This window comes from Cololabis saira, chromosome 8 (genome assembly GCF_033807715.1).
Source record: "Cololabis saira isolate AMF1-May2022 chromosome 8, fColSai1.1, whole genome shotgun sequence".
NCBI lineage: Eukaryota > Metazoa > Chordata > Actinopteri > Beloniformes > Belonidae > Cololabis > Cololabis saira.
This window is the reverse complement of record NC_084594.1, coordinates 35777994-35792715: the sequence shown is the minus strand read 5'-3', so window position 1 is coordinate 35792715 and position 14722 is coordinate 35777994. Positions and strand designations below refer to the sequence as shown.

Genomic DNA, 14722 nt, shown 5'->3' with positions numbered 1-14722 from the left:
AAAAAATCTATTTTACATCGTGCAAGAAATGGTGGGCGTGGCAACCAAACTTTGAAAATCGACTGTGCGCATGCGCAGAACCACAAAGGAGCATTTCACGGCAGGGAGCGAGGATCGGCATAACACCGGACCCCTGAGGTCGGGATGAAGCGGACGGCGCTGCTGCTGCTCGGGCTGGTCCTGGCCGGGCCGTGCGGGGCTCAGCCCGCTCCTCAGTCCGCTCCTCAGCCCGCTCCTCAGCCCGCTCCTCCCACCGTCCACATCAGCCTGGACCAGGACCCAGATGTGCGCTGGAAGCCGCTGCTCGAGGTCTTTGACGCGGAATACCTGCAGAAAGCTGCCGCCACCATCATTGAGTACGTTTGAACTGTTTCTTTCACAAGTGCATTATAAGCATCACCAAAAAGTAAGTTATACTAAAAAGACACGTCCAGAGTTTTTATCACTTCAGCTGAGAACAGACTTCTGTTGAGCATCTGTGCTGGACGAAACCGGCCACCCTGCAGGTGAAATGTGAATCCTTTACAATAAGCAATAGTTTGGTTATTACATGGTAATGATTTCTAGATTGCGCCATCAATTATATAATTTCGTGCAAAAACCACGTGTTTTTTTCCTCCTCCTGCTTTTGCCCAATTTAGACGATGACTTCAGTTATGCATCAGTCCAAAACTTTACTCAAATAAAATTACTAATGTACTGCATCGTCGTCGAAATATTAATATTAAAATACTATTTCAACAAAAAAAAGCTACATAACCGTGTTTGAAAAAGAATAGAAAGTAGGCTACTTGAAATTATTAGATTTTACGTGTATCATAAAATATTTGGTCTTTTCCAGGTCTTAAAATGAAGTTCATGCAACTTCAGATGAGCAAAGTTATTATTGTTATTATAAATTATAACATAAATTACAATAATATAATTTATATTATAATTTATAAATGGTAATTATATAATTATTATTATTATATTATATTGGATTAAATTAATATTGAATTAACATATTATATTATATATAATATATTAATTATGAATTATATACATTATTATTACAATTAATCATAATAAGAAATAATAATAAGGATTAATATTATTATTAAATAATAATAAATATGATCATTTATTTACTGGTATTATTATTATTATTAGTAACAAAGTTACTCGGGGGTCATGTTTTGGGTCTCTGCAAACTAAGTGCCTAGAGACAACTTCTGTTGTAATAGACGCTATATTTAAACAAAATTGAATTGAAAATTGAAGTGAACATTATTCTGAACTGTTGCAGTTTTGATTAAACAAAAAAATGAAATCCAAAATGCAGAAGCAACGAACTTGAATAGCAAATATTGACATCTTAGCCCAACTAAACTCCAACTAGACTGAACTTTTCGAAGTCAGGACGTGACACCTAGACGATGTGGTTGAAGTGTAAATTGTATAAAAAGAACACGACCAGAACTGGTGGTTTAAGTGGAGAAGCCCACACTTCTCCCTCCCCGGCCACTTCGTCCAGCTCATCTAGGGGGGATCCCGAGGCGTTACCGGGCCAGCCGAGAGACATAGTCAAGTCAAGTCAACTTTATTTATAAAGCACTTTAAAAACACCAACATGGTCCAAAGTGCTGGACAGGCGAATGGAAAACAAAGACAAAACACCGTAAAACACAAGACACATAAATAAAACAATCAGTTTATTAAGTTAAGTGAATAAAATAGGATAGAATAGAAGATAAAAGAGTAAAATAAAGAATAAAATGATAAAATAAACTCAACTGTCTTGCTAGGTGTTAAAAGCCAAGGAGAAAAGGTGGGTTTTGAGAAGAGATTTAAAAACAGACAGAGAGGAAGCCTGTCTGATTTGCTGAGGCAGGTTGTTCCAGTTTTGGAGCTGCAACAGCAAAGGCGCGGTCCCCTCTGAGCTTCCTCTTAGTTTTGGGCTCTCAAGAGCAGCCGATCAGCTGATCTGAGAGAGCGACTAGGTGAATAAGGGTGAAAAAGCTCAGAGAGGTACGGAGGGGCAAGACCATTCAAGGATTTAGAGGCAAATAAAATAATTTTTAAAATGAATCCTAGACTGTATGGGCAGCCAGTGGAGGGAGGCTAAAATGGGGGAAATGTGCTCATATTTACATAGTCCTTCCAGTGTGTCCCGGGCCTTTCACAGGGTCTCCTCCTATCAGGACTAACCCAGAAAACCTGCAGTGAGGCTGCAGGAAGCAGCCTCACTAGATGCCCGGGCCCCCACATCTGGCTCCTCTCAGCTGGAGGAGCAGCGGCTCCACTCAGCACCCCCCGGAGGGCCGAGCTTCTAGCTCTCTCTCTTGTTGTGATCGAACTGATTGTTGATTGAGCTGGAAAAGTTAAAGAAAGACACAAGACTGGGATATAATTAAAGAGGTCCTCTGCAGAGTGAGATCCAGCTGAAACAGGCTCCGCAGCCTGCCCTGTCCTGGCTGGGTGGCCCCCCTTATCTCGTGCCTGGTACAGAATGGTCCTTTCAGTGAAAAGTCAGACCGCACTCACATCAGTTTCAACACACAGACACATTTAGCCAATCAGCACATGCAGTTTACATATTCAGTGTGGTTTTGAATTATTTTATCCAACACTCTAAAGAAGAGCACAGACTCTCTGCAGAGCAGACCCATTTCTGCCGCTTGTATCCACGGCCTCGTTCTTTCAGTCTCTGCCCACAGCTCGTGGCCGTGGGTCGGGGCAGGAAGGAGTCCGACCTTCACCAACCCTAGCATACACTCCTTATTTCTGTCGTTGCTACCAAAACGACGTGTGAAACAAATGTAGCTGAAGCAGAGGTCCTTAACTACCTTCATCAAATTTTAAAAGAGGACTAAAATAAAAGGACTTTTTAGCAAAGCATTTTATCACTAAACAATGCTGTTGTTGTTTTTTTCCTGGTTGCTGTTTTAATTGTTTTCTTCTCTTTTCTGCCATGTCTTGACTTTTTATCCCTTTATCTTTTTATCTTGATTTTATTATTTCTGTTTCCTTTTAATTATCAAACTGTAGCACTTTGAGATTTTCAGTAATGAAGTGCATTATAAATAAAATGTATTATTATTATTATTATTATTATTATTATTATTATTATTATTATTATTATTATTATTATTATTATTATTATTATTATTATTATTCATCCATGGATGAAGGTAGCTAAGGACCCATTTGAATAGTTCCAGTCCAACTCACACTTTTCTTTATTATTTTACTCCCAGATTGAACTAAACCAGATGTTGCCCTTTGGTTGATCCCTCCATGTAAACATTCAACAGGACTGGAACTGGCCCTTTGACCCAGAAGTACTGGCTGATATGCAGCCATACAGAGAAGATAAAAACTAAAGCATATTAGTTCATCATTTCACTCTTAGCCATTGTTCTAATTTGATGCCACAAGCAAAACCAAAGATTGGTTTGGTGTGTGGTGCAAACTGGAACTGGCCAGGGCTGCTAACACGCTGAAAGTGGGCACTGATGCCCCCCATCACGGCAGAGTGGGACATGCGAGGGTCCCTGTGTCTATGTGTGTAGTGGGACAAACAAATGTAGTGTAGTGAAAATATGATGGTGTGTTACAGCAAGGTCTGGGTGAAGTTATGATACACAACGGTAGGCCATGAACTGGAGGCCGCCGCGTGCAGCAGCTTGTTGCTGCTGGAGTTGCAGGAGGTGAACCTTGAACTACTTAGAGAGAATCTACTCATGAACCCGTGACTGGAATGGACCACAGGCAGAAGAAAATCCAGTTTAAACCAAATATCACTCACAGATTTCTGAAATGTTACCTTGACCACACAAAGCTTCCTACAGAAGTCAAAAAGGGTTTTTAAGTGAGAGAGTTTGTATAATTTTCATTGTTGTTTTTTTCTAAAGTTAATGGTAACTAAAGTATCAAAGATCCTACAAGTATGATATTGATATAATAGAAAGAAAGAACCCATCAACAGGAAACGCTCATATATCTGATTGACATTTTAAAAACATATAAATGTGGTTGCCGCCCATTATGATTTCCCATCAGCCCCCAGGATTCAACTGTATCACAGACAGGATAAGAATCTAAACGTTAATGCAGAAATGAGAGTGACTTGAGTTTAGTGGTGGTAGAAGCTGCAAAAATAGTTTCCTGCCAAGGTGGGTGGGAGGGTGTGGGTGTGGGTTGCTATTTAAGGTGTGTACACACAGGCAGAGGGAGGAGGCATGCTGGGAAACTGGATCTAATGGATGTGAGCTTTAGTATCACATTCACTTTGATGAACAGCTTTTACATTGACTAATGTGAGATAAGTGTTCTCCTGATCTGTCAGCCCCGGTCCAGGTCCAGGTCCAGGTCCCAGTCCAGCGGTCCGTTTCACAAAGCAGGTTTAGACTAGTGAAAATTCTGAGTCTGTTAACCCTGAAATGAGGGAAACTCTGAGTTTTCCGTTTCACAAAGAGAGGTAACTTAAGCTCTCGGTCAGTTACCGTAGTAACAGACGCTCTGAAACTAACCTGGTCGGGACCAGGTTTATTTCAAAGAACTTCGAGTTTCTCTGCGTCTCCGCCCTCTTTCAGAGTTACAGTACACGCACATTTCATTTCCTCATTCATTCAATCAGCAGGCAAGTTTTGGCGAAGTTCTCCATTGATGCTGGCTTTTTATAGTTGTGGTGCACGCACTTAACTCCGGGTGAAACTACTTAGAGTTGAGTAAATTAACTCAAATCCGCTGTTCTGGAACCGAAAACTCAGAGTTTCCGATCTCAGAGTAGATCAACTAGGAGTTCAGGATTAGACTCAGAGTTTGTTGAACCTGCTTTGTGAAACGGACCCCAGCAGTAAGGTTTTAAACTCTATCCTTTGACTCACTGGAAGCCAGTGTAGTGATTTCATGACCAGTGTAATATATATCGATATATTTTCAAACAAGATATGGTACGAGACAATATCGTTTATATCGATTTAAAAAAAGAATTTTTTTTTTTTTTTTTTTTTACATTTTTTTTTTTTTTAAGGATTTTGATATAGCTTATATTGTGACAAACTGACTTGAATGTTTTATTTGAGATATGCGCAAATGTTTTGTTATTTGCAACTGTCAACCTCAGTGGATAAGTCTGCCTGTTACTGTCTACATTGTATTAATTGCACAGTGTATTTTAATTTAATTGTTATGCAGGAAAGGGATATTTGTTTTATTTTATTCAAGAAGCATTTTTATTCTATATATGCAGGCAGTTTATTTTTGTTTCATTTGTTTTATACATTTTGATATTGTGCAGACCTCTGTTAATAAATGTACCTGTGTGACATTTGGCACGAGGCTTTGTATTAAAACTGACTGTTTTTTTAAGGGTTTGCCTCAGAAAAAAATTAAGCTAACAGAGATGCTATGCTATAATGCTTTGGGGGAAACCCCAATTAAGGCACAGAAAAAATATCGAGATATATATCGAGTATCGCCATTTAGCTAGAAAATATCGAGATATGACTTTTGGTCCATATCACCCAGTCCTATGGTCCAGTTTCCTGGTGTTTGTAAGGACTCTGTCGGCAGCGTTCTGGATCAGCTGCAGCTGCCTGATGGATTTCTTGTTAAGGCCTGTAAAGATGCCATTGCAATAATCCAACCTACTGAAAATGAATGCATGAATAAGTTTTTCCATCTCTTGTTTAGACAGAATCCCCTTAATTCTAGCAATGTTTTTTAGGTGGTAATAGGCAGATTTAGTGATAAACTTTAGATGGCTGTTGAAGTTCAAGTCTGAGTCAATAATTACACCAAGATTTCTGGCTTGATTTGTAGCTGTCAATGACATGGAGCCAAGGTGAGCGCTGATCTTTTCCCTTTCATTTTTAGGGCCAAAAATTATCACCTCCGTCTTTTCTGCATTTAGCTGGAGAAAATTCTGGCACATCCACTCATTGATTTGGTGAATACAGTTACTCAATGAGAGTAGGGGACTGTAGTCATGTGGTGACACTGAAATATAGAGCTGTGTGTCATCGGCATAAATATGGTAGGAAATGTTGTGATGTTCCATAATCTGAGCTAGGGGTAGCATATAGATGTTGAATAGAAGCGGTCCGAGAATGGACCCTTGAGGAACCCCACATGTGATCTTGGTTCTCTTAGACTCATGGTTTCCAATTGACACAAAAAAAGCCTTATCTTGCAAGTAAGATTTGAACCATTGAAGCACAGTGCCGGTAAGTCCCACCCACTTTTCCAATCTGCTGAGAAGCATGTTATGATGAACTGTGTGAAATGCAGCACTGAGTGAAGCATGAGGAACTGTTGTCACTGCAGCGCGTGGGCAGTAATCCCGCTTGAGCATGCAGAGATGTTAATCAACAGCGACGAGGAGGAAGTAAAGAAAAGGGAAAAAAGTCAAAAAGTTAAAAACAGCTGCCCCACAAGTGTGCGTCACGCTCACATGTCATTCTAAAATAACCTCCTCTGCTCAACTTTGGTAACTGTAGCTTAACTGTTTCCTCAACATAGTAATATAATGACAGATGTTCAGCTCTGGCATGTAGGTCCTTACTGCCCGACATCTTCACCAGCGTCTTCTCAGGGGATGATGTTGACGGTGGCCGACTTATTTTCTCCCCTGTTTCCCTTCTTCAGTGCTACGGTTCCAAAGTGGGTACACCATGCCATCGCTCCCGTTGTAAAATCCCTGGAAAACCACATTCCTCCGCCGTACGCCGGGGAGATCCGTAGCCTGACCTCGCTGTTCGGAGGCAACGTGTCTGATGTCATCCTGCTCAACTTTGCCTACGAAGCCTCTGCGTATGTGTGCTTCAAATGTTTCTTAACGACTGTGATATACACAGGATGCAGATATGCAGAGAAAAATCGGAAACCTCTGTCACGCCAACCAGCCAACCTTCTTCATCCACAGGTTCTGCACAAGCATCCTCGCTCAGGACAAATACGGGAACGTGTACCACGGCAGGAACCTTGATTATCCGCATGCTGTTCTGAGGAACGTAACAGTTGACGTCGTCTTCCTCAAGAAAGGGAAGGTGCAGTATTCATTCAAACCATTCGAGCAAACAACTGTTTAATGAGGACTTATGGCCTTTTTTTACACAAATGAACTTGAACTACAAACCTGCAGAGGTCCTGATTCTCAGCTTCCCAAACACGTCAGCTTGAATTTGGCACGGATGTGGTTTGTTGAGGACCCAAACGCAGGAGAGCAGGAGCCAGGAGTTGCAAAAAACTGGGTTTATTAACCAAAAACAAGAACCAAAAACGCTGCAGAGCAGGATAAACCAAAACACGAGAGCAAAAACCAAAAACCAGAGGAGACATGGAGGGAACAAACAGTACGGACCAACAGGGAGCAGGGAACGACAAGACCAGATATACACAGGGGATAACGAGACACAGGTGCACACAATCAGGGCAGATGGGAAACAGGAGGGACAGAACTGAAACTCAAAAACTGGGGGGAAGTGTCAAACCCTGACAGTACCCCCCCCCCCTCAAGGGACAGATCCCAGATGTCCCAACAGTCCCAACCCAGGGAAACCTAAAATTAGAGCTGGGTATCATCACTGACCTCCCGATACGATACGATTCCGATACACTAGGTCCCAAGACGATACGATTTCCGATACGATACGATTCGATATCGATATTCTGGTTACAATAAGGGAATAACATGATCCTTCCACGCACCACGTCCGGCCAAAGAAGCCCCACCCTGCCTGGTGAAAAGAAGCAGCCTGCTCAGTCCTCAAGTAAGGAGGAGACTTGAGCTCAGTGCAGGGCCTCCCGGGGTTGGTAGAGGGAGCAATGCCCAGGACCAACTTAGGTAGGAGCACTGGGTGATAAAATGGGGGGAAAAATCGGGATAAAAAAAAAAATTATTATTATTTTTTTTTTAAATCGATACTTGGATTTATGTATCGATAATCGTTCCTACACATGCATATCGATAAAATATCGATATATCGATATTTTTAACCCACCCCTACCTAAAATAGCACCTAACTTAACTAATAGTTAAAAGTTAACGTGAGTCTGGAGTGATAATCAGCTGTTAAACTGCTACAATCAAGTTTAACAAGTCCACGAGCAAAAGGCCGATCTGTAAGAAACCAGCATTCTCCTGCAGCGTTGAGCAACAAAGCTTTGGTCCGTTTATCAAAGAGACTGAACCTGAACCTTTCAGGCGTGTTTCAGGTCAGCGAGTCTGATACATCTGAGCTCCGATCAAGAACCGACTGATCATTGGTTGTGTTCCTCTATCCAACTTGTCTACAAATGCTTGTGTGGTTCAGGGTGACCGCATCTTAAAAAGCGAATTAACCTCCAGACGACAAGGGAGAGACTCCTCAGAGTTAAAAAACTGCAGAAACACCTTTGGATTACTAACTTCAATTTGGGAGTTTCAGTAATCTTCTTTGGTTGCTTGACCCAATATTTGGGTTTATTAGCTTTATTAGCAGAATAAATCTTCAAGGTCAGAGAACAGCCATCAAAATGTCTTCACCTCAACCAAAATAACAGATTCTGGTACAGAATCAGCCATCAGGCAGTAAAGGTCCACAAAGCAAGTCCTGGTGTGATGATGTGTCTGACGAGCCCTGTGTTGATGCCCCGTCAGGTAGCGTACCGTGGCACCACATTTGCCGGCTACGTGGGCTTATGGACCGGACAGAGCCCTAACAAGTTCACTGTCTCAGGTGACCAGCGAGGTAAGACCACTGACGGTTGTAGAGATGTTGCTTTTGTTTTTTTTGTGTGTCCGGCTACAAGTTTGTTTATGATTCATCAGGAACCGACCGCTGGTGGAACTATTGGAAAAATGTTGTGTCGCTCCTGCTGAAGGGGTCCCCGGTCAGCTGGCTGGTGAGGGAGGTGAGCGCGTTAACGAGTATACGAGGCAGCATCACGGGAGACACTTACCGTTAAAAGAAATGAGACCAATAACGTGTCACCTCTCCAGACACTGGAGGAAGCAGAGGACTTTCAGGATGCAGTCATGCGTCTGGCTAAGACTCCCATCATCACGGGAGTGTACTACATCGTGGCTGGGGTCCGAGCAGGGGAAGGGGTTGTCATCACCAGAGATCGGAAGGGTCCCGCTGATATCTGGCCTCTGGATCCCCTAAACGGAGCGTAAGGAGAAGCTGCTGTGCATTTTTTGGCTTGCACAACTGAACAAACATGTAATAGTGTGTTCCTGACGTTAGGTGGTACAGAGTGGAGACGAACTTTGACCACTGGCTTCCTCCCCCGTCCACCGATCATCGAAGGTAAACCAACTATGAAGATCACGGGTCCGTTTCACAAAGCAGGTTCAACAAACTCTGAGTCTAATCCTGAACTCTTAGTTGATCTACTCTGAGATCGGAAACTCTGAGTTTCACCTGAAGTTAAGCGCGTGCACCACAACTATAAAAAGCCAGCATTAATTGAGCCCTGATACAAGGATTCACCATGGCAACCGGCGACAACAAAAGATCCACATACTTTTTCTTTTTTTTTAAAAACTTTATTTAACATTTCAATTTACAAAATCCCTTTGAGGAAACGTTAGTTTGCATCTGAAGATCCACATACTTCATGCCGTGTCCTTTTTCACCCGAATGGAATTAGAGATTTTAATGCGCGCATACGGCGAATTTGAACATGTTTTTCAAAAAAAGAGTAACACCGCAGCACAGAATATAATATAAAATTAATTTAACAGATCTCCACATCATTCACCTGCAATCCTGTGGAACTCCTTGATGGCTTGGACAGGTTTATGTAGGGTTGCCACCCGTCCTTTGAAATACGGAATTGTTCCGTAATTGGGAATTAAAAGTTGCATTCGGTATTGAACCAATACATATTATGCTCTTATTTATTTATGTAATAATATACAGGTGGAGGTCGGAAAATTTGAATATATTGCAAAACTTCATTCGTAGTAAATTCAACTTAAGGTGAATTAAATATTATTTCCCACTACATGTAAAGTGAGATATTTCAAGCCTTTATTTGTTATAATTTTGGTGATTATGGCTCACAGTTTATGAAAACCCCAAATAAAAAATCTCAAAAAAATTAGAATTAATTATGAAATCATTAAACAATTCAATCATCAAAATTATAACAAATAAAGGATTAACATATATTGCTTTGCCTGTAATGAGACTATGTATAATGTTCATGTATTACGTGGTCTGATAACCATCTCCCGACGAATATTTAATTCTCTGCGCATTAATGCTGCACCTTCATCAATTGTGTCTTCATCAAAAAGACATGCCATGTTCGTGACAATGGACTTCTAATATATATACTGACTCTGTTTTTAATGACAGACGGCAGAACTTCACCAAAACTCGCCTGCTGACTGAATGAATGAGGAAATCAAATGTGCGTGTGTCTCTGAAAGAGGCGGAGACGCAGAGAAACTCCAGGTTTCACGATATAAACCTGGTCCCGACCAGGTTAGGTTCAGAGCGTCTGTTACTACGGTAACTGACCGAGAGCTTAAGTTACCTCCCTTTGTGAAACAGGCTAGAGTTACTCCTCTTTCTCTGGTTTGAGTTACCTCCCTTTGTGAAACGGAAAACTCAGAGTTTCCCTCATTTCAGGGTTAACAGACTCAGAGTTTTCACTAAACCTGCTTTGTGAAACGGACCCCACGTATCTTTGTTATGTTACTGTTATTACAGATGTTGAATGTTATGTGCTCATTTCATAGGGAGGCAGCAAACAAGGCACTCAACGCTACCGGTCAAGCTAACCTGAACATGAGTTCTGTTTATCAGGCAAGTTAGAACAAGTTCATGTGAAAAATCAACTGCACATGTCCGAAAGTCACAGCAAGTGTATAGATTAAAGCTGAGTCTTTGCCCCCCAGGTTTTGTCGCTGTTCCCGGTGTGTAATGGGTAAGGAGGAAGTTATTTCTTCATAAAAATGTTCATCAACAGGCTGCTGGAGGATATTCCAGAGTTGAATCAACCTTGGGTCTATTACTGGATGACAACTAGTGTACGTGAATCAAAGGAGTTTTGAGTCAGAAACGGATTTACGTTTACCCCGTAAAAGCCGCTGACGTGAGTCCAGATGTACTGTACCCCATAATAACAATAATAACCACTGGTGAGTTATCCCACTGTCTGGAGAGAGACTCTACGCGTTAACTTTACGTGTACAAAACGTAAAAGAATACTGTTTGTCCAGGAATAATCATATTTCGCTGGTGTCACAAATGCGTGCAAGGCTGTTACTGTTGTTACATGAACATCCCTCAGTAGACACAAAAGGAGGAGAGGTCATGGCCTCTGCTGCTGACGCTCATCCATTTAATCCTAAATGTAAACATAGTGATAGTTTCAATGGACACGAAGGCTATGAACTCTGGTACAGACCAGTAGCAGCGGACGGGAAGGACATTCCTGTTCTAACAATCCTTTTAGTTTAGTTTAGTTTAGTTTAGTTTATTTTGCACATAAAACATAACAGTAAAAAACAAAGGTCAAATGAAGCATTGTGCAGGAGAGGTGGAAGCCAAAAAGGCTTATGAAAATGCCTCCCCTTTATAAAACAAACATAAACAACAATAACAACAGCAAAAGCAAAAACACAATATAGAAATAGATAATATAAAACAGAAAAGGACAATTTAACATGAAAAAGAAAAACACTACTGAATTATTGAAAGATGGGAAAAAAATGAAGGAAATGTAGTATAATTGCATGAAAAAAAGTACAATTTAAAAACTCCAGATGTGTTTCTGATCTTAACTAAAAAATGATTTTAGTGATGTAGGTAAATTGTTCCATAGCAACGGTCCTCTGTATTTTAAAGTGCGTTGATTGTGTGAAGTCCGGCATAAAGGAAGGTGAAAGTTCTTTGAGTGTCATGTCTGATATGAATGGATGTCTGAGGAAAACTTAAAACAATTCTGGAAGCTGAGTGGCAGGTCATGAGATGAATATTCAAACTTATACATAAACACACATATTGGATAGGTGTTCACATTGAAGACAGATAACAAATTAAATTTTCTAAAAAGAAAAATGGAAGATCCTGTTTTTTTGGCAAAAGTAACCATTCTCAAAAATTATTTTGGGCTAGCAGGATCTTATTGAGAAAAGTAGGACATGTAGCTGCCCATACAGAATTACAATACACAATATATAGATAAATGAAACTATAATAACAAGTTAAAATACACGATTCATTCACCAGTGATCGTATTCTACTCAAAATACCGATTGACCTCATAGTTTTTTTACAGACAACTTCAGTATGGCACTTCCATGTTAATTTTTCATCAACTATGACACCTTAGAATTTTATAGAAGAAACTTGAGTTAATTCAACATTGTCTATGAATATTTTGGAATATTTTATTCACTTTTTTATCCATAAACACAATTTAGGGATCATATCCACACTATCACTGAAGTGGAAGGACATTTATAGTCTCATCAGAGCCTCAGAATAACAAATTATTGTGACGTTTCTACTCGTCCCCTGAGCTAACATTAACAGCCATCACACATTCATCCCTTTTACTAATTCAAAACTGCTTCAGTGCACATAATTGAGGTCCCTAAAGAACGTTCACACTCATTACCACCTGATAATAGACCCAGGGTTCATTTACCCCGAGAATATTCCTTTAATGTTGCAGTAATGGCATGTAACACTTGTCTTTTCATATCAGATATTCCTGTTTCGTCATATATAACAGTTTCTTTTGTCTCGACAACCTCCCAGAATTACCATTTACTCAACATTGATGAGCGCAGCAGCGCCGGAGAACTACACCACAGTTATGTGGCCAGAGGTAACTAATCAACACGTAATTAACGTTTAATAGAAGTTCTAATATTGTAGTAAGAAGAGTCCGTCACTCATTCAGCTCCTCTGATCTCTCCAAGGGCTGTCACAAACCGACCTGAACTGACGTCACGGAGCCGCCAACTAAACTCTTCCCTCCCGCAGGTTTTACAAAAAATAATTACTGAATCAAACCTTTTTTTATGATGCATCGCCTTTCATAAAGTAACTTTTGTTGTAATATTCTATTGTTGAGGTTCCCAGAAACTTGTAAAAGACTAAAACAAATGCTCAAATGCGATTTATTCTCATAACCTTTTTGGGCTTTTTATCACGTATATGTAATTATGGAAGAGTTGCATTTAGATAACAGCAAATGAAATGTTGAAACAGAGATTTCTGTCTTTCTTTCCAAAGATAAAGGAGGGATTCAGCACTTTAAGAAATAAACTGTGTTGTGCTTCTTGTTCCAGAAGTTGGGGAACCTAATAAAAATAAATAAATCAAGATAAAGTGTAATGACTAACAGTCCAAGTACAGAATAAAGCTTATTTACCATCAGTCAAGTATGTGTTAACAAGGTTGTTACAGTTTGACTGCAGTTTATTATGTGACTTGTAGAAATGTTTTAATAAAAGTTGGATACTTTTAAATTTTGCCAAATCTCAGCTGATGCCTTTTTTTTGTAACTTGTTTACTGTTTAGTTAATTAATAGAAATTAAAAAAAAAGTGTCCTGTTATAATCCAATTAAACACAGGGAAGTAAAGGACACAATTGTTTAATTAATTAATTAATTAATTAATTGTTGTAAATTTACTGTATATGACAACGGCCCCGTTCAGACGGTCGACTGGAGAAGAAGGAAAAGCATTTCAGGACAGATTCAGACCTGACCGCTTGTCCCCATTCGCTCATAGTCCTTCATAGCCTGAACACAGGTGCATCCTGGGAAGGACTCAGGGGCCGTCTCCTCCACTGGCTTAAGTGAAAACTCATTTAATTTTGCACGTGAACAATCACAATGAAGCTCTTCAGTTCTCTTACCCTTGAATTGTACATATCCTCTGTGGAATAAAGTTTGGGCTCCAGCTATTTCAAGCTTCTCCCTATGTCATGTTGGCGTCTGCTGGTGAGCAGGCACAAAGGATGTTCCAGTGTATTTGGGGGCAGATGAGATCCGATGGACCCGCTGGCCACTTGTGATGAAGGAACAGGGCTGAAAGATGTTGGTGCTCACATCCAATCCCTTACACTACCTTTAAGAGGCAGATGTGCCTGGTGCTGATCATACTTCTGAAAATTCGACCTTCAGGAGTCTGTATGTTCATGCTGTAACCGAGAAGGAACTCAGCAGTTGCCCTGCTCCATTACTGCATCGTCTGTCGGTCATTCTGTCCTTCATGTCTCCAACGACAAGCGTTCATGAGGTCAACGCTGTCGGTCCATAGTCGATCAGGTTAGAGGTCTTTGGGAAAAGATGTGATGGTAGCAGGATTAAGGTGTATAGGTACAGAAAAGTACAGCGAGGACTTGGGCAGAGAAATGTTGATGTGTCCTCTGAACTTGGGACACTGGGATGTGGCATCTTGAGCCCCGAGGAAGCCGACTCCGAGGTTAGGGAGGACCAGGCAGGTTTATCCACGCAGAACATTTCATACACGTGGACAACTCAGCGAGCTTCACGGAGGAATCAAGAAAAAGGAGTAGAAACGAATGAAGAAATGAAGATGTTTTAATCAGAAGCATTTGAAAAAGCTTTTATTTTCCTGTTTTTAAATTCTCTTTTAAAGGTTGTTATGTTTGGGGCAAACGCCATCTCCATGAGGAGTTGATTCCAGCAGAGGGCAGTCAACCGATGAGCCTGAAATAAAACCAGTGTTGTTTCCTGGAGGCGCTGACACAACACAC

At 40.7% G+C, this 14722-nt stretch overlaps 1 protein-coding gene across 1 annotated transcript; it reads left to right on the top strand.

Moving 5' to 3' along the window:
• The first annotated feature begins 94 nt into the window (after window positions 1-94).
• Window positions 95-13475, top strand: LOC133449519 (N-acylethanolamine-hydrolyzing acid amidase-like). The gene is made up of 11 exons (XM_061728679.1): window positions 95-356; window positions 6634-6798; window positions 6911-7034; window positions 8627-8717; window positions 8798-8880; window positions 8969-9141; window positions 9216-9278; window positions 10721-10787; window positions 10880-10908; window positions 12750-12819; window positions 12914-13475. Exons 1-11 carry the CDS (start codon window positions 145-147, stop codon window positions 12932-12934), a joined length of 1098 nt encoding a protein of 365 aa, XP_061584663.1. The 5' UTR covers window positions 95-144; the 3' UTR covers window positions 12935-13475.
• Window positions 13476-14722: the final 1247 nt, after the last annotated feature.

What these genes read in the sequence shown, in the direction of transcription:
- LOC133449519 (XM_061728679.1), top strand. Translation starts at nt 145, where the DNA reads ATGAAGCGGACGGCGCTGCTGCTGCTCGGGCTGGTCCTGGCCGGGCCG. An exon ending in TCAGCTGGCTGGTGAGGGAG is followed by an intron (nt 8,881 to 8,968) that starts GTGAGCGCGTTA and finishes TCACCTCTCCAG; the next exon opens with ACACTGGAGGAAGCAGAGGA. An exon ending in ACATGAGTTCTGTTTATCAG is followed by an intron (nt 10,788 to 10,879) that starts GCAAGTTAGAAC and finishes TTTGCCCCCCAG; the next exon opens with GTTTTGTCGCTGTTCCCGGT.